General features: G+C 27.5%; 1 protein-coding gene across 2 annotated transcripts in view; it reads left to right on the top strand.

Moving 5' to 3' along the window:
- LOC135931611 (ATP-citrate synthase-like) overlaps positions 1 to 21,210 on the top strand; it is a 36,079-nt gene that overhangs the window by 9,416 nt on the left and 5,453 nt on the right. The window contains exons 8-24 of one of the 2 annotated variants that reach the window (XM_065468849.1): positions 1,603 to 1,739; positions 2,186 to 2,304; positions 2,766 to 2,899; positions 3,126 to 3,308; positions 3,659 to 3,807; positions 6,782 to 6,960; positions 7,348 to 7,520; positions 7,697 to 7,812; positions 8,190 to 8,346; positions 8,861 to 9,023; positions 9,479 to 9,671; positions 9,947 to 10,168; positions 12,264 to 12,418; positions 12,640 to 12,790; positions 15,210 to 15,356; positions 15,517 to 15,630; positions 19,572 to 19,731. In XM_065468849.1, the coding sequence (XP_065324921.1) occupies positions 1,603 to 1,739; positions 2,186 to 2,304; positions 2,766 to 2,899; positions 3,126 to 3,308; positions 3,659 to 3,807; positions 6,782 to 6,960; positions 7,348 to 7,520; positions 7,697 to 7,812; positions 8,190 to 8,346; positions 8,861 to 9,023; positions 9,479 to 9,671; positions 9,947 to 10,168; positions 12,264 to 12,418; positions 12,640 to 12,790; positions 15,210 to 15,356; positions 15,517 to 15,630; positions 19,572 to 19,731 (2,652 nt within the window). The remainder of the gene's footprint in view (positions 1 to 1,602; positions 1,740 to 2,185; positions 2,305 to 2,765; positions 2,900 to 3,125; positions 3,309 to 3,658; positions 3,808 to 6,781; positions 6,961 to 7,347; positions 7,521 to 7,696; positions 7,813 to 8,189; positions 8,347 to 8,860; positions 9,024 to 9,478; positions 9,672 to 9,946; positions 10,169 to 12,263; positions 12,419 to 12,639; positions 12,791 to 15,209; positions 15,357 to 15,516; positions 15,631 to 19,571; positions 19,732 to 21,210) is intronic. The other variant, XM_065468856.1, reaches the window with a different exon arrangement.

The raw sequence follows: 21,210 nt of genomic DNA, 5'->3' as shown, positions 1-21,210 counted from the left end.
AAAAATAATATAAGTATAATTAAATGGCGAGATAATCGTGACTTATTTATAATGCCCAATTATATTGATCCGAGATCAGTGGATACTGTGAAGAGAAAAAATAAAAAAGGGGAAGTATTTGACGTAAAATGTCCAATAATGATAAAGATGTATAATAAATATATGGGGTCTGTTGACCATTTCAAGTCTTTATATGAAATTTCGCGAAAGTGGCGAAAATGGTGACTACCAATATTTTTTTGGCTGATAGATGCGGCGATTATCAATTCATTCATAATATACAATATTCTTACAGATAATAAACTCTCATCGAAAGAATTCCGAAGACAAATAATTGCTAGCGAATTGGTATACTGTAAAAATGTTAATAGGGATGATAATATTCATAATGATAATAATTATATATCAATGCAAAGAAAAAATAATAAAGCTTATATCCTTCCAGAAATTAGACTAAAAAACTCAGCTCATCAACCTCAGGCAGGAACCTCACGAAGGTGTACCTTCTGTAGTACAAAGTTAAATCCCAGAAGAACAAGGTGGTCGTGCAAATCATGCAACGTACCACTATGTCTAAATAAAAATAGAAACTGTTTCGAAAGTTTCCATAAGGTGTCAATGATATGAATTTGAAACCACCAGGGAGAGCCGCCATTTTGAATTTAAAAAACTTTTTTTGTGTGTTTTATATTATATTATACTAGAATCAATAAAAAAATTACTAAATATCGTGTTGCAACATATTAATTTTATGAGGGAACCTAAAGGGTTAAATATGAATATTAAAAAGAATCTGTATCTGTATCTTTTTAAAGAAAATGAAAAAGATACAAGATTCTTTTCAAAGTAAAGAATCTTAGATACAGATACTAGTATCTTATTAAAAATGTCAATAAGATACTGAGTACAAGATACAAAAGGATTTTGTATCTTAGATATAAGTATTCGCAGTACTGCCCAACTCTGTTAATCATATTCTCATGCAAATATTTACATATTTTTGCACGTTTGGAAAATGAAAGTTTCTTAATATTTATTTTGATCACAGTTTAGTATAAAGGGTATAAAAATATAAATTTTGATCATTTTACTCTATTTGATATTGCATAAGAGTTGAAAAACAATTTAACCAGAAAATATTAGAATTATATACAGCTAAAGGTTGCACTATAAAAGCATTTTAAAATTATTTTTATTATAAAAATAAATTCTTATATTGAGTCAAACGGTTTTGAAATATCCATAGGACTTTATTCAAATACAAATCAAATATGCATTATTTGTTTGATTTGCAACTTAAATAATTTACTATTCATATTGATTCTTATAAATAATAAATACTATTCGGATTTTATTCCAATGATAAATTATTCAATATGTTTAAACGAATAATTATTCAGTTCACTATTGGATAGGCCTACTGGAAAGCAACTAAATATAGTTGATTCGATTTGACTATCCAACAAATATAGAGTTCAATCAAAAAAACTGCCTTTATTTTGTGACCCACCTCCTAATTGTGACTAAAAATATATACCCCATTTTAGAAAATCAAAATATATAATCATTTATTATAAACACTATTTTCATACCGCATTTAAGTGATGAAAAGCGAGGATAATTCCATATGCGCTCTGGATGTGGCAGCCAAAATTGACACATGCGCCGAGTACCTTTGCAAAGCGAAATGGGGTGAAATGACCTATCCCCCGCCTTTTGGTCGTAGGGCTTATCCCGAAGTAATTAATTTTATACTTATATTATTTTAAATCGATCTTATTTTATAGCTAGCTCCATTTTTCATAATTCTTTTTTTTGTTCGTTTTTATAAAAATAGGTTGTCTCTGATTGGCATAGAGTTTTATATAACTCCACCATCAATTTTACAAAAAAACGATCTTTTGTCAACTTCACAAGAAACGCCTTATTTTATTATATAAAAAGAATAATTTTTGTAATTTGTTTAAATTAAAGTGGTGTATTTTAACAATTTTGATCAAATTTAGAGTTAGAATTCTATAATAAGAATCTAACGATGCTATTTGTGTATTCACTTTTCCTATTTTTCTTCTTTAATTTTGAACGGTGGTTATTTGTTTCGATTATCACACAAAATCTAAAAACAATGTGGAGATTCTGGAAAAAGATTTCAAATAATATTCGAATATATTGTTGCTATAATTAGGAAGAATACATCAGGGACCTTGATGCTAAAAGTGGGGCCTCTCTGAAATTGACTATTTTGAATCCTAACGGCAGGATTTGGACTATGGTGGCAGGTGGAGGGGCATCAGTCATATACAGGTAAGCAGAATTTTATTTTTAATCTTTTTTCTATATTTTTTTATTATATATATTTTATTACCTATTATGACTTTTTTCGTGCTTAAATCATTGATTTTAATATTAAATTTGATTTATAAGAATATGTCATTCCTAACCAAATTAATAATATTGTCCAGGAGTCTTGGTTAATTTATTTCCAGTTTAATTTGGTAGAAACATTCTATGATTATTTTTACCTAATTTAAATACAATTTTATAAATTAGCTTGTTTTTCTTTAAAAGGATATATGTGCATATTTATTATTTTTGCTTTTAAGTTTGAGAAAAAACTCGTTTTTTACAGTCCTAGAGCTAATTAAGTGCGATTCATTATCCTGTAAAGACTATTATAATTCTCGCTCATTATTTTGTTTTATATCATATCTTAACTCTTACCGAAGAATGTAATAGCATTTTAAATATTATTTTAATATGGCAAGCGATACGATTTGTGACCTGGGTGGGGCCGACGATCTAGCCAATTATGGAGAATATTCTGGGGCTCCTAGCGAGTCCCAAACCTATGAGTACGCCAAAACCGTTTTATCTCTCATGACTAGAAATCCGAGAGAAGGTTTTTCAAATGTTGCTTTTAATCATTCTATTTCACCACAAAATACTCTTTTAAGGTTGGGTTATTTTTTGGTTAAAGGAAAATAATTTGCCTTAAATGCTTCAGTAGAATTGATTTCTTTAATGCTTGTCTTTTGTTTAATTCATCAAAATAAGCTCACCTGTACACCACCATAATTGAATAATGTAACAAAGCTTATTCTATTATAAAAATCAAAATATAACAGGTGGCAAAGTGCTCATTATAGGAGGAGGTATAGCAAATTTCACTAATGTGGCCTCCACCTTCAAAGGCATAGTAAGAGCCTTGACCGAATTCCATTCCGACCTGTGTAAAGTCAGTGCTAAGATTTATGTCAGGAGAGCTGGGCCTAATTATCAAGAGGGATTACGGATCATGAAAAATTTGGGTAATGCATCTTGATTTTTATGTGATAATCATGCAATAGTCACTCCAAATTTTTAGAAATAGAAATGGTAATATTCATATTATTAGGTGGTGACATGACAATACGCCTTTTTATTTATATATTAATTTAATGTGTTGTTGTTTTCTATCTTTCAATATATATTACATTTTAAAATTTTCATATACTTTATTTTTGAAATGATAGAATAGCTATGCTTTTTATGGCTTTAAAATTTTTTAATAATTTATATAAAAAAACCCTGTATGCAACGTAATTTTTTAAATAAAAATACTCCATATTTAATGCTAATCGATATGTAAATTATAATAATTTATTATACTATGCAAAAGGCAAAACTTTGAAAGGAGTTCCCATATACGTATACGGTCCTGAGACCCACATGACAGCTATAGTTGGAATGGCCCTTGGCGTAACAGATATCGCACCTGAACCCTTACCCTCTGAAACGACGGCTAATTTCTTGCTTTCCAGTGGAATGGTTGTTTCATTTACTTTAATCTCTTAAAATTTATTATTCGCTTGTGGGTTATTCCATGTCAAATGAGCAAAAAAATCAAGATTTTCGGCCTACCCCTTTAAATTTCTATAAAAAGTTGTAGACTGGTTATATATGTTCCCATTAGATTAAAAACAAAATTTTAGCGCATTAGCAACTATATTAGCGGAGATAATCGGGGTTAAAGGTCCAAAAAACGTCTTTTTTGTTTTTTTACTAATATCAAATAATTAGTTTTTAATTTAAAACTAAATATGATCAAATATTGAATCTAATATCAATAGCTAAGTTAATAATTGATAATTATGGCTAAAACATCAAAATTAATTTTTGATAAAATATGGGTCATCTTATGGTCAGTTGAAAACTTGAAATTAATATTTAGAAATGTATATGATCTATGATTTTTAATTTTTTTAAGAAATATTATCCGTTTACTATTTTTTTAATAATTTCTTCAACAATTAGCATGGCTGGATATTTATTTAAAAAAATATTGCGATTTTTATACTTTAAAAAAAGATGGCGCTATATATAATAATTATAATATGTTAAAATTCATTTTTCTTATTGATTAAAAATATTTATTTTAATGTATAATATATCATAAAATTCTATTATATAACTTTGTAAACCTTATTCCCCAGAGATATTCCCAGGATAAAAAATTTTAATAATTTTTTTAATATTTCAATGTAAATTAAAAATAATTAAAAAATCAGACTAGCACACGAACAAAAAAGCAAGATTAAAGGAATGCAGGAAAATTATTAAGGGAAAAATTGAAAATCACATTAATTACCAGGCCTACCCCCAACCCTCCACCCCCCCCCCCAGACTAAGTCATACCCATCAAGATCAAGAATGTTATGAAATTGTCATTATCTTCAATTATTAAAATAACCAGAGATAAAGAAAATTTCGAAGATTTTGAAAAAATTTTAAGCAATAAAAATAAACAAAATTATAGTTCTGATGAAATAAGCCGACTCATGCCTGGAATAAAAGATTGTGTATCTGTTAAAAGTGAGAAAGAATCAGTCCAAAGACTTATATTAAATAAGCTTAAATAAATATTCAAGATGTTTAAGGAAGAATACCCAAATATATCAATTGGATTCTCTAAATTTGCCGAACTTAGACCAAAAAACTGTATTTTAGTTGGAGCTAGTGGCACACACATTGTTTGTGTCTGCGCCATTCATCAGAATGTGAAATTAATGACAAATGTAGAAAAATTTAAAAGATGGGGAATTTTTAACAATTCTAGATTGTTCTGAGAATTATTCCTTCATTTTACAAGATGAAGTTCAGGGATTTCATTGGTATAACGTGCAGACCACTATACATCCATTTGTAGCATATAAATCTGGAGAATAATTAAAAATATAAATTTTGTTATTTTATCCAAATTTAATTCTAAACCAGAAAAAAAAAAATTTTTCAGATGAAGCCGCGTCAATACAAGAATCGCAAAATTTTTCTGAACATATGCCTTTATAAATACGATTTTAATATTCCTGCCGAATGGCATTTCTTTGCCACTGCTCACGGCAAAAATGCATGTGACGGTATCGGAGGAACTGAGCTAGTCTTCAAAGGCCAAATAAAAATCAAATCCTAACCCCATTAGAATTATATAATTATGCTAAAGAAAATATTAATGGAATTCAATTTGAATATGTATCCAATCAAGAATATATCGAAGAGGAATTAGCCCTTCGTAAAAGATTTAATGCACTGCTTATACATGGGACCCAAAAAATTCACGGGGTTATTCCCATTGATCAAAATAGACTAAAAACCAAAATATATTCTAATTCCAAAAAATATAATATAAAACAAGTTTCGTTTTTAAATGAGAAAATTAATTTTTAAACTATTAATGGATATATAACATGTTTATATGATGATAAATGGTAGTTAGGATATATAATCGATAAAAATGATATAAATGAAGAAGTAAAAATCCGATTTTTACAGCCTTGTAGACCTTCAGCCTCATTTAAATTTCCTCTGAAAGATATTTTTGTGTTGCCTAAATCTCATATTCTCTCGCTGGTCAATCCTTCTACTCCCACCAGTCAAACATATATATTATCTCCTGAAGAAATCTCACAAGCTAGCCAGGCTTTGTATTCCTTTAGATGAAGTAAGATTTAATTAATTTATAAACTATCTTAATTAGGCTAAATTTGTGAAGATTTTAAAAATTTATGATCTGAATTACAAATAAATATATATAATGGACATTGTAATCGATTTAGTATGATATATATACATTAAAATATTTTTAATCAATAAAAAAAATGAATTTTAACATATTAAAACTATTATATATAGCGCCATCTATTTTTTTAAAAGTATAAAAATCGCAATATTTTTTAAAATAAATATCCAGCCATGCTAATTGTTGAAGAAATTATTAAAGAAATAGTAAACGGATAATATTTCTTAAAAAAATTAAAAATCGGAGATCATATACATTTCGAAATATTAATTTCAAGTTTTCAACTGACCATAAGATGACCCATATTTTATCAAAAATTAATTTTGATGTTTTCGCCATAATCATCAATTATTAACTTAGCTATTGATATTATATTCAATATTTGATCATATTTAGTTTAAAATTAAAAACTAATTATTTAACATCAGTAAAAAGCAAAAAAAGACGTTTTTTAGACATTTAACCCCGAATATCTTCACTAATATAGTTGCCAATCCGCTAAAATTTTGTTTATAATCTAATGGGAACATATATAACCAGCCTACGATTTTTCATCGAAATCGAAAGGGGTCGGCCGAAAAGTGATTGATTTGACATTTCTTTTAACCTTTTTACCCCCCCCCCACCATTTTGTACTTGTCGTCCTTTTTTAAATTTTTTTTTTTACCTTTTATGAGCATAATATACATGCCACATTAATTTTCTTTAATATTTGTTTTAATATAGAAAAATGGTCCCGAACTGGGTATTAGTAATACATGCCCAGGTTCGTTAGGTAAAGAAAACATATCCAACGTCAGTGTTGCTGGAGATTGCGCTAGCAAAAAGAAAGAAAAACAGTCATCATCTGTGATGCCTAATCATGTCCACATAATACAGGCAAAAGAGGACTACCTTTTGTTCACGTTAGTCTCTCATTTTTAATAATTAATCTTTTAATTTTTACATTATAATAGATGCTAGCGTTTAAAAGAATATTAAAATATATGTATCGAATTGATATTTTAATTATATATATCCAATTATGCTAGGTAAAAATATGAGACTTTTTAGAGTATGTCATAAAAAAGGTTGAGTTAGGTGAGGGAAGGTAATATTTAGCTTTTTTGGTCATACCGGGTCTTTTTCAAACATACCTTTCTATGCGACTAAAAAAGGCTAGAATTAAAAACAAAAATTATATAACAAAATTGAGATTAGAATCACATAGCTCTGAAAAAAGGAGAAATATAAACTATCCTTTTCAAATATCATCTAATATACGAACTTTTAAAAATAATTATAATTTTCAGGAAAAATACTCGTTCTATAATATGGGGTCTCCAGCTGAGGGCCGTTCAAAGCATGCTTGATTTCGATTACTCCTGTTCTAGAATTAATCCTTCCGTCTCAGCCATGGTATACCCTTTCACTGGCGATCACAGTGCTAAATTTTATTGGGGCCACAAAGAAATTTTGATTCCGGGTTTGGGGAAAAATATCTATTTACTACCATATATTATATTTTGTTGTATAAGATTTGTTTTAGTGTAATATATATTTTTAACTTGCGTCATAATTTGGTTATAATAGTACCTTGTCTATTAAAAACGTAATTTTCTTGACTTTTCATACCTTATTTCTCCCTTTTGCTTTTTTTAGTTTATGCGAAAATGGAGGATGCCATGAAAAAGCACCCTGACACAGATGTCTTGATAAACTTCGCTTCTCTCCGATCCGCTTATGAGAGTACCTTGGAATGCATGAAATACCCCCAGGTTCAATAATATGTTTGATCATTATATTTAGTATAAAATCTGGACTGCTTGAAACGAATCGGTGTTGTTAGGTTTTTAAAATCGTCTTAACCCGGTTGACAATTTTTTTAAATATTAGGTCATACCATGGAATTGACCGAACTTTATTTATTATGTTCTTAAGTTGTTTTTATAGCGCTGAGATCACTAAAAGCATAATATTATGTTATCTACTTTATCTGTCTGTCTTCATCAATAAGAATATTCTGGAATTCTTGCACCCAAATTCTTATCAATTAGATCTTGTCTAAAAACTTTTACATTTTTTAGATATAAATTAAGTACTATTTAAAAAAATATTTGATTTAACATTTATTTTTTTCTGTGTCATTACTTAGATTCGAACCATAGCCATAATCGCTGAGGGGATACCAGAAAACTTGACTAAATCTCTTATAGCCCATGCCTTGAAGCTCAAGAGTAAGGAAAGATCGGCCGTCACCCTCATAGGACCTGCTACTGTTGGCGCCATCAAGCCTGCTTGCTTCAAAATAGGTTTTTTAAAATTTCATTTTATCAGACACTGATAGTTATTTGCTAGAAGTTTTTTATTATATATTATAATCCCTATAGACACATAATGTTATTATAAATCACATCAATTGGATTTTGATATTGAAGTTTGACCTTTAAAAAAAATCTGATTTGGAACTGAATTGAATAAGAATTTCTTGATCTATATACGATTTTTTTCAAGGTTCTGAAATAATAAACAGTTATCAGTCACTGAGCCCAACCCGAATTATATCTCTCACCCGTACCATACTAAAAGGGTTTGGATATCTTAAATGTTTTTAGCATCAATTCATTTTGATTGATTGATATGTATAATTGAGTGATATGTATAATTGAGTGCCAGTTACTCTCTATAGAATCATTCTAAAATGTATTCCTTCTCCTTATAAATATAATTTAACAGAAGAAAATCTTGAAAGTATACAGCTCAATATTATTTTTTATTATAACTCAATCGCCTAATTTGTTTTATCAATCAAAACGCAATTTACAGGTAACACGGGTGGTATGCTTGACAACGTTCTAGCTTCCAAATTATATAGGCCCGGATCTGTGGCCTACGTTAGTCGGTCAGGTGGTATGTCCAACGAACTTAATAATATTCTCTCAAGAAATTCGGATGGGGCCTACGAAGGAGTTGCCATAGGAGGGGATAGGTATAAAATATTATTTAATAATCAGAATTAAATTTTAAAATTAACGTTATGGGAATTTGTAAGATTTAAATTTTATTTGATTGAGCTTCTAAATCTCAAAAATTTAGATGACTTTGGGGAAACAATGGTCAGGTATTGTGACGTATTTCCACGCATAAGGGGTGGAAAATAAGAAGGCCATTTTTTTAGATATTTAAAAGCAAAGGTTTCTATCCACCATCCAGTTAACCAGATACCAGACTCAGCAAAAATTATTGAATTTTGTTTATAGAAAAAAAAAATCATAAAAATTTTAATTTAAAAATATATCGAGTATAAAAACATTTCAAAATACTATTTTTAAGCTTCCTTATCCGAATTGATGGTGTTCATTTTTTAAATATTAAATTCTCTGCTGAAAGACTCCAACTTTTTATTTAAATGTTGATCTATTTATTCCACAATACTTTTTACAGATACCCGGGCACAACTTTTTTGGACCACTTGATAAGGTTTCAAGCGGATCCTGATGTTAAGATGATGGTCGTTCTCGGGGAGGTAGGTGGGGTGGAAGAATACAGAATCTGCGACGCCCTAAAGAACAAGAAATTGACAAAGCCTCTCGTGGCATGGTGTATAGGAACGTGCGCTAATAAGTTCAATTCCGACGTAAGAAATAATTTGCACATATTTTGATTAGATATTGAAAGTGGGGTTGGGGAAAAAACCTAAAACAACAATCGATACAACAATAACTGAAAAGCCGCCATTTTTTAAGATTGAACGATTCCCTTAAATGTTCCTGATCCAATATCTGAGCCTTTTGAAAGTTTCAAGATGCATATAGTTCTACTTATAAAAATATTTCAAAAGTATCTTTAATTAGGCTAAAATAATGTAAATAATATCATTATTTACTCTATAATTTAAAAACTATTTTGCAGGTTCAATTTGGTCATGCTGGCTCAATGGCCGAGGCTGAAGCGGAAACGGCTACTGCTAAGAATCGAGCCTTGAAAGAGTGCGGCGCAATAACACCATCTAGTTTCGACACCTTGGGTGAGGTTATAAGAGAAACTTTCCAATCGCTCGTCAAAGAAGGCAAGATAGAGATCAGGAAGGAGACGGCTCCTCCAACCGTACCAATGGATTACGATTGGGCTTGCGTGAGTTTTTAATTATTGAATTGATCAGAGTTGTTAAAGTAGCGCGCTACTTAGCGCGCTATCTTTTTTGGTAGCTATAGCTAATAGCCGCTACTTTTTTAAAATTATTTAATTTTTTAGCGCGCTACTTTTTTTAAAAGTAGCTAAGTAGCGCGCTACTTCGCTACTTTTAAAAATATAATGAATGTAAGTATAAACATAAAAATTTAAATATAATATCATAATTAATTATAATTTATTATTTAATTTTGAAATTTAAATATGTTTTCAATTTTTAATTTATATTTTCAATCTGTGTTAATAATCTAAAATGGCATCGTCCATGGATATCCAAATCCTTGAAAGTGATTCAGATATGGAAGATTCAATGGAAGAAAATGTACTTAATAGCTCTAATAACGTTTTTCCATTCCCTAAATTTGAAAAATTTTTTAAAATAAATATTAAAACAAAATCTGGATTCAAATTCATGTGCTTAAAATGTAAAAAAAATATATCATCAAATCAATCGAGTAGCTATAACCTGAAGAAACACCTAAAGGTAAATTGTTATTTTTACATTATAATAATATTTATTTTATTAGACTGTTCACGCCAATTGCTATAAGGAAATAGAGAAACATATAAAAAATTTTGGTAGAGGAGAATCTTCATTCAAAAAGACAAATACTATCCAAACAAAATTAACGGATAATAAACATGCCAATATTTCACAAAAATTGGCTGATAAAGTTATTGTTGATTTTATTATTGACACAGTTCAGCCAGTGTCTTTGGTTGATAATCCATCATTTACTCTGATGATTAAAACTTTATCCCCTGGCACAACAGTTTATGTCGCCAGACACTTATGAATAAAATAGCCGACAACTTCAAAGTGATGAAAGATGCTCTAATAGTAGAGTTATCAGATATATCTTATGTATGTACCATAGCAGATAGTTGGACACATAACAGAAGGTAAAAACTTATTTATATTTATAAATTGATCTGATTAAATAATTTTAGAGCTTATTTGGGAATCACAGGCCATTGGTTAGACCCTAGGACTTTAAAAAGAAGATCTGTTTTTTGAAATTAAAGATGATTTAATAGAAAATCCAATTGATATTTTTTTTCAATCAAAAAATATTGAAATGAATATTTTTGATAATTTTTCATATATTAAAAATTTATATATAAAATTTAATACCCCCTTGCCCTCAAGTGCTAGTGTCGAGAGATTATTTAGTAAAGCAAAGCTTATACTTTCTGATCGTCGCTCTAGACTTGGGGATGATAATATTGAAATGATATTATTATTAAAATGCAACAAATTAAAATAAATATTTATTTATATTACTTATTTTTTTATAATCTAAACTAACTATATTTTTATATTTATAAATGTTGATTTTTATATATTATTTATTATACATTTACATTATAAGAAAAAAAAAATAAAAAAAATTTGTTTCATTTGTTTCTAAATTTTTTTTTATAAAAAGTAGCTAATAGCGCGCTACTTTTTTTGACAAATAGCGAAAGCGGTAGCGCGCTACTTTTTTTGACAAACAGCTATTACGGTAGCGCGCTACTTTTAAAAATAGCGTTTAACAACTCTGGAATTGATTGGTCAAAAAATTATATAATTTTAATTATTAGCTTCAGAACCATTTTTTATATAAAGGATAGATCATATTCGTGTGATGAAGGATTTAAGTTTTTGAATGTTGAGAATATTTCACAATAAATTTAGATGCTGTTAACTTATAATTGGTTCAATTAATAAAGAAAGGTTGAATAGAGTCATATTCTACCTAAGATTACCAGACCTGAACTTAGATAGCATATGTACCTATCTGAATGATTACTTTACAAATGGGCAATTATGTTAAATTTTTTAAGGCCAAATAGTAATTTTTTTAAAGTGTTTATATATATATTACTACCTCACTCTTTATCTGATTTAACAAACATCCCAAATTTTTCTTAGTTTAGTTCATTTTGAAATGTTAGTATAAAAATTTAACACTTCTAATATTTAGAAATGTCAAAATTAAATATATATATTAAACCAATTCTGCATTTGCTTTTATACTTATAAAACTAATAGGAGCTGGGACTAATCCGTAAACCGGCTTCCTTTATGACCTCAATTTGTGATGAACGTGGTCAGGAATTACTATATGCAGGCATGCCTATAACCCGCATATTTGAACAAGGGTTGGGTATAGGAGACGTTATTAGCCTGCTCTGGTTCCAAAGGAGGTTTATGAACTATTTGATATACATTTCAATTGAAGGTTTAAAAAAAATATATGCATAAGTAGAAAATGAAGGATTTGCTGATTTTATCACTTCTTAATACTATAATTCAAGTAAAATTTCCATAACAAATTATACACTTATAAAAATAACTCAAGTTTTGTAGGTATTGCTTGGAAAAAATTGAAAAATAAGCTTGATATAAAAATATATTAAATTTACAGACTGCCTTATCACGCGGCTCGTTTCATAGAGATGTGCTTAATTTTAACCGCAGACCATGGGCCAGCAGTTAGTGGAGCCCACAATACTATAGTGTGCGCTAGGGCCGGAAAGGATTTAGTCTCTTGCTTAGCTTCTGGCCTTTTGACTATCGTAAATTTTAAAAATACAAAATGATCCAAATCTGCTTTAATTTCTTTCTTCTAGTTTCTCACTTCTATTCTTTTCACCATTCATTCTTGTTTTTCTAGAATTTAGAAAGAGTATTTTATATATGTGATATTCATCCACAATAATTCTATTAATTATCTTCCCACCTTGGGTAAATCATATAATACTAGCCCATATTTATTTACAATTTCTGTTTCAAAATTAAATAAAATGTCCATTATTTTTGGATTTTTTTTAAAATCAATGATATAAGAACTTTTTTAAAATTATTTCTTTACATTACATATCTTTAGCAAAATTTGATATGAATTTAGTTTAAACATATTTGCTAATATCGGGTTGGTTTATATCTAAGTAATAGCTAAAATTCGGCCAAATCTGCAGGCTCTCTTTTAAAGTTAACTATATTAAAAACTCGAGGTCGATGTGATAGTTTTAAGTTAAAAACTAGGTTTTGCCCAAATATAGTGCCAATGATATTTATCATTTTTGTTTTAAGAATAACATTTTCTCTCATTTTGAATTTTTATTTTCCTATCTCATTTCTTATTTCTTTCTTTTTGCATTTAATACAGATGTGCAATATTAAAAGGAGATTATTTAATGCTTCACAATAAATGATATAGAAATAAATTTTTTAAACCTCCATAGTAATAGGCTAATTTTAACGATTTAGTTGTAACTCAAGAGGCCATTAATAAAAATGATTAAATTTTATTAAAAACTATTTTAATATATATTAACCCTAACCAGTGGCGTATCCAGGATTTTCTTATAGGGGGGGAAATGGCGCCTTTGGCCGGGTCTTATTTAGCCATTCTATTAAATTATGAATAATTTAATAATAATTATATTTCTATTTTTAACTATTATTTACTAATTCGTGCTTATGGATAGGATATTACAAGCCTCTTTTTTATTATTTCAAGTTAGGTATATTATATTTAATAAAGTTTTTTTAAATGTAAAGTTGAAATAAAGTGTAATGTCATTTTTTTTATAAAATTTGCTTTAAAAACTAGCCTCAGCTTAAATTCTCATACAATATAAGTAGAATATACTTTTTTTATTGAAAATACTAATAGTAGTTTAAAATATTGACTAGAAAATAATTAAATTAACAAGTTTTTTTAACTTCTTATCAAATACAAGATTTTTAATTATTTCGTTTGTCGTTGGAACCAAATCTCTGTGTATATTTAACAGAGCTAACCCATTTAGCCGAGAGTCAGTACTTCGTAAATATGTTTTCAACCTTCTCAAGTTAGAAAAAGTCCTTTCATTCGTACATGTTGTAATAGGCAAACATGCAAGAATATAAAACAACTTCGAAATATTAGGAAATTGAGCCAAGGTTTCTTTACACCGATTGAGCGCATCAATAGCATGCTCAGGTAAAATAGCTAAACGTATAAATATTTGTACCACAATTCGAATTCACTGATTAAATTTATTTCAGTATCAATCTCATAGGAATAAAATTTTTCTAAATATTTAATTTTACCAATAGTGGCATTTGAAAATGAAGAAGGATCTTTGGGTAATAAAACTTGAAGATTGCTAAAGACTTGTTTTTTATCTAAAACCCGTACTTTTATTTGCGATAAAAAAGTATCTAAGAATGGGATGAAAATGGATATTTTATAATATTCTTCAGTTGAGCCAATATTTATCTTCATCTCAATAATGGCCTAGGTGCTAGACGAGGTTTAATTAGTATTATATCATAAAATTTAGCCTTCGATTCAACGTCTAGATAAATATTATGAAAATATTTATCTACATTCATTCTTATTGTATCTACCTGTTCATGTATATTTTCCGCCAAATCAATAACCTGAACCAAATCTAAATTTGGTTTTTGTAAATTTCTACAAAGTAGTGAGCTAAAAATAATTTATTGATGCAACTAGCAGCAATGATAAACTCTGATTGATCAATTGAATTCAATAATGATATCGCTGCTAATGACACATTACTTTTTTTCATGCTCAGCCTTATTTATAAATTATCGTTTGATTTCAATCTCTTTGACTAAATATTTTTCCATTTTATTAATATTTTTGAATAATATGTTGGAAAATTGATATTCAAATATTTGTAAAATTTTGATTGGTGGGGGGGGGGGTTCTGGGGGGTGGGGGTAAAATTTTTATTAGCTTAAAATGATATTTATGAAAATAGTCAAATTTGCGATGGGGGGGAATTTCCCCCTTCCCTTCCCATTGGTTACGCGCCCCCATTGGTTACGCGCCTGACCCTAACCTATATCTCCTAATCTTTAATACTGTTCTTTATTTGAGTTACCTGTTTTAATTTGAAATATATCTCATCCAATTTAAAAAAAATTGATCAGTTTTAATATGGCTGCAGGCATCTTATATAAAACATTATAAATTAGGGCGATAGGTTTGGCGGGGCCTTAGACGCAGCAGCTAAACAATTTAGTCAAGCTTATTATGACCAAAGGATGATAGCTATGGAATTTGTTAACTCTACTCGCAAGGAAGGCAAACTCATTATGGGCATAGGGCATCGTGTTAAATCGGTAAATTTAAAAAAATCGAACTTTTTTGCAATCAATTGCCGGTAATTCTTGATTATCTACAAATAAATTTTCATATTTTTCATATAAATGGCAGGCACAATAAATTAAATATAATGCAAAGTAATATTTAATTTTTTCTTGCAAACTTCGACGAATTAAGCTGAATAATCCTGACCAACGGGTAGTAATCTTGAAGGAATACGCTAAAAGTCATTTACGTCCCACTCCATTACTCAATTACGCTCTGGAAGTTGAAAAAATTCTCACTTCCAAGGTTTATAAAACTCAGAAAAATCTGTTTTTTAATTATATGATTTTTTCTTAACGTGAAAATAAAGGAATATTAATTATATAAAATAGATCATTAAAAATATTTTGTTAATTTATACTAATTTTAAAGGATAAGGGGTAGTGTTTTTAAATAGTCGAGTTATTGCGACTCAGACTCCAAGTCACAGTCACAATAACTCGACTCATATTTCGTTAAATTCAAGTCGCTACTCGAGTTCTGAACTTCAGTTGTGTAAAACTTTTTTTTTTACCACTTTGAGCATTAAAAAAATAGAAAATTATTATATTTTTTAATGCAAATTGAATTTTATTAATTCACTTTTAAAAAAAAATAAAAACATCTTAATATGATAAACATTCATTAAAGTTGCAAATGAAGTATCAAAATTTGTATAAATCGGCATTATTGCAGGTTGATCAGGTTCAGAATCCTTAAATGTTGGATAGTTTAGAAGGTTTTTTGATTAATTGATTATAAATATACTATTATTTATAACGAAATTATTTAATATTGGAATGCAATAAAAATTTAGAAAATATATGATTATAATTTCTGTGTATTTTATAAGCTTTACCCTGTTTTATAGTGATATTACTTTTATAGTCTAATAAATATAAATGTTTGGATTAAATACATTTTGTAGATAATTATAATTTTTGATATAATAAAAAGTATAAATCATTTTTTATTATTAATACTAAATATTCTACTAAACTACTAAATAGCTTATATAATTAAAAATGGTAAAAATTTACATAAGAATTTTATTAATTCTTTTTTTTTTTCAGATATTTTATATATAAATTATTAGCTACTATTTTTATATTTTTACAATTTGTTATTTTTCCATGGATTAGTGGAAGAATGGTGCTACATTTATTTTATGAATAACAATTTAATATTAGGATAATCTTTAAGTTTTATTTTTAAAAGAATCATTTAAAATGGGTGTCAAAATTAATATCTTCTAAGAAGTGTTGAAAATATCTATTAAATTATTTGATATTTTTTAGAGATTATCTGTGTTTACAATCAGTTTAATTAAATTTTTTCTGTAAATCTTTTGCATTTTGAAATCAAATGCAATCAAGATTATAAGTAGGGGTGTACCGATACCACTTTTTGGAGGCCGATCCGATATTCCCTATATTAAATTGATATCGGCCGATTACCGATCTGATATCATATCTCATTTTGTATTATGTAAAGATACCAATGGTTTTAATTTTTAATATAATTTTTATTAGTATAACATCTATAATTTAACTGTATCATAACTTATGTCACTTAAATATATTATAATGATCAGTTATATTTTATATTCAATATAATTGCAATTCTAAAAGTATATAAAATATTTTTATTGTTAAATCACTTGATTTAAAATAATATTTAACATTAATATATCGAAGATTTCTTTTTACAAATACCAAAATTTCAAATTTATCAGAGGTCAGCCTGCGGCGATGGTAACTGTCAATATCACCAGCTTCACTAAAAACAGATTCTGAAGAGATTATCGCACACTTATAAACAGAATGCGCAAAAAATAACAATATGACAGAATGTTAATTAATTAATTATTATTAAAAAAAATAAATAAAAATGGATTTCGATTTTATTTTTAAAAATTTTATAACATTTAATTTTTGTTAAAGACGCCATTTTATATCGGATCGGAAAATTTTATAATATTGGCCGATAACCGATATTTTAAAATGGGTGAAATATCGTTCAGATCCGATCCGTAATAAATATTGGTACCTCCATAATTATAAGGATGAAGTTTAAAATTATATGTTAGAATTGTGTAAATATTTATTGATATTTTGTTACCTTTCAATTTTTTATAATGTTATATGATGGAGAAATTCTAACTGAAAGTTGGGCATCTTATGGAATGTCCAACATTTTTTTATCAGAAATTTGTTGGTTTTATTTTGAGATCGTTTTAAAAAAAATGTTTTATAAATGGGCCAAGGAAAAATCAAAGATCTCTTTGGTGCTTCGTTGATGATTTCTTCTGTTTCTTCATAATCACTACTAAATGATCATCTAAAAAATTATGATATATATAATTTTAAAAATTATGATATATATAATTTTTTAAAATTAATATAATTAAAATTAAACCATATTTTCATCATCCATTGCTAAAATCAAATTTGTTTGGTTTATTTTTATAATGAAGTAAGCTAATATAATATTTAATGAATTTAACTTATATTATCATTTTTAATATAAAATAACGTAAAATAAAAAATATCATAATGTATTTAAAAATAGATACAGATACCTCGAAAATAGTATCTAGATAGTGATACTTTTATAAAAATATATCTTGATACTGGTACAGCAATTTTTCCAGAACTTTAACAACGTTGCTATTAATTCATAGAATAGTTGATAATAATAAAAAAATGATAATAAAATGATTTATCCTTTTTATTAAATATATCTTAAGATTATAATTATTTATAATATGTATTTTATCTATACATTTATTAAGGCTATAAAAATAAATATCATTTCTAAACATCATGAAATCTACAAAATTACAAAAAAAAATATTCACATATTTTTTGAATTTTTATTGCACTCCAATATAATATAAGATAATTCAGTTATAATATAAAGAAAACCCAAGATTTTTTTTGTAGTATAAGATTATTTAATAGGTAAATGTAATGATATTTATTATAAATCAAAAAATTATACGTCAATTAGTACTTAGAATTAATGACCTTGTCTAATTGGAACATTTGGAATATCATTTATATCTATTAAAAACAATGGAAGTTTTAAAGTGATGAGGATGACAATTGTCACCCTTATCATTAAATTTTCACAAAAACAGATGTAAAATATTAATTTTTACATATTTTAGTTAAATAATATTGGAAAATTTTAAATGACGAATATGATAATTGTCGCCCTAAATTCGCATTATTATTGAATTTACACTATAAAAGATATATAATTTTATTTACGCCTATGTTTTAAAAGCATTTGATAAGTTTTAAATTGACGAATATGACAATTGTTACATTTATAAATTATTACATTACTATTGAATTTCCACTTATACAAGAATTATTTTATCGATTTTTACCTATTTTATTTAAAAAATATTGGGAAAGTTTTAAAATGACAATTGTCACATTTATGAATTCCATCATTATTAAATTTTACAGATTTAAAATATGAATTATTACCTTTCATTAAAAACATTGAAAAAGTTATATAATGACGAATACGAAAATTGTATTGTTCCATTAAAACAGATTTAAAATATTTATTTTTACATAATTTCACTTGAAAACTTTGGAAAAGTTTTCAAATGACGATAACAATTGTCACCCTTTTGAATTAAATTATTATTAAATTTACAGTAAAGCAGAAGGTTAGCCAATCAAAATCAGCTTAAGCTCAACCTTAGATAATCAATCGTAAGCTCAACCTTAGTTAATTTATCTTAAGCTCAGCCTTAACCATAAAATTGGCTAGCCGATTACCCAACTTCACGACTAAACCATACTCGGTTGAGTCGCTTGACAACACTAGATAAGGGCGTTATCACATTTTTGAAAGAAATCCACAAAGTTATTATTTACAGAACCGAATTTGAACCATTAAAAAATTTGTCACCCGACTCTGAACCTTTAAAAAGATCCTTGAACTTTTTGATATTCTAACTCTTGGATGATTACTAATTAGTTTTGATTGATAAGTATCATAACTGTATATTGCTATTTGACGCCACCCAAATGCGCATAGAAGTGTTCTAAACCATAGAATTTAATCTTTCTCCTTATAATAGATATAATCGGGAGTTAAATATAATATATTTAAGTTTTATTTTTGTAATAAGACCAAATGCATAACTAACAGTGCACTTTATATAAAATCTCGATTAATAACAGAAACCCAATTTAATATTAAACGTGGACGGTGCTATAGGCGTAATTTTTGTGGACATTTTGCGTCATTCCGGTTGTTTTACCCCAGAAGAAGCTAGGGATTACGTCGAATACGGAGCTTTGAACGGGATATTTGTATTAGGAAGGTCGATGGGATTTATAGGTTTGATATATTATACATTTTCAAACAGTTACAATCTATATGAGATGGGCATCCAATATAGTTCTTAACCTTGAGAACATATTTATACACCACGAATTTTATAATCTTGGTAACACAAAAACGAGATTATTATTGACTTGAGTTTCACAGTTAATATTTTGTAATAAGGTATATTTATTAAATTTTATGGTTATTGATTTTAATAATTTTTTTTAGAAATTTATAATTTGTGAGCTTAGGTTAAAGCAAAGTTCATTTTTGTATTTATGATTTTTTTTGAAATCGAATTTTATTTTTATTACATATTGTAATATGGCAAAAATATAAAATTGAACCAAAATAATTTTATTTCAATTTTTTTGTTGATATATGTGACTTAAAACTTGAAAATTTTAATATCTATTTTATCTGATTGAGTGAAAAATTATAAATCAACCATATGATAGGTAAAATTCATTTAATCCTTAATTTTCTATCTAATATTTGATATTTATAACATTTTATAAAGCTTAATAAGATGAAGATAACTTTTTATTAGATAGTGATTGTATATAATTCAGAACTGAGGAAAATGATTAGATAGTGATAAAGGGGAATAAATTAATCATGATTATTGTTATAGTAAAATATGTTCACCTCTAACCTTATAAGAGTTATATAAATATAATAAAACATTTCTTCCTCTAAAAAATTCCACAATATAATTTCTTGTTTGTTCAGTATAAATTGGCGAAAAACAAGCAAATTAAATATTGGAATGGTTTAAATAATTTATTTCATTAAATTCTCAATATAGAGGCAATATAACCTATTTCAACTAGTCAAAGATGAAGTTGCTTCCAATAATAAAGAACAAAAACTGTTTGAAATTTATGTTTTGGTGATATGTTTATTAGTGATCATTAGCCTAATTTTTTAAGCCTGACCCAAATTTAAAAAAGAAAATTTGTCGATTCTGATCCCAAACGAACACCTATTATTTATCCTTAAAAGCCCGGCTTGGAGTTAAAATAAAAATTATTTGTCGGCCTGCTGAAATTTATTTAAATATAGAAAAATTTAATATTAGCAGTATACATTGTGAAATTAAGTTATCTTTACCGATTGCCCAATCCTTTATTGGATCTTCTTTCCGTTTAATGAAGATTTCAAGGCCCAGGTTGGCCAGTTTTCCCTGAGATTTTTCTTTTCCATTTATGACGGTCCTGAGCATCAATATTTGTAAGATTTATTTTTCTCATACCCTCTGCTATCACATTTATCTACGAAATCTTGGGCCTTCCTCTAGGTCGTGATCCTCCTACTTCCGTCCAGGTGAATCTCTGTCTTACGATCCACATGCCCAAACCATCTTCGCATTACCACTCCAATCATTTCTATACCCAATCTTTCTCGCAATTCCTTGCTATTTTTTCTCTCAAAAGAAAATGGATCTTCTAAATAAAATTTTTAGCATATTTTTACTCTTATAAAATGTAA

This window comes from Gordionus sp. m RMFG-2023, chromosome 1, assembly GCF_954871325.1.
Source record: "Gordionus sp. m RMFG-2023 chromosome 1, tfGorSpeb1-WG-v2, whole genome shotgun sequence".
NCBI lineage: Eukaryota > Metazoa > Nematomorpha > Gordioida > Chordodea > Parachordodidae > Gordionus > Gordionus sp. m RMFG-2023.
The sequence above is the reverse complement of the archived record's forward strand: the minus strand, read 5'-3'. Positions and strand labels throughout refer to the sequence as shown.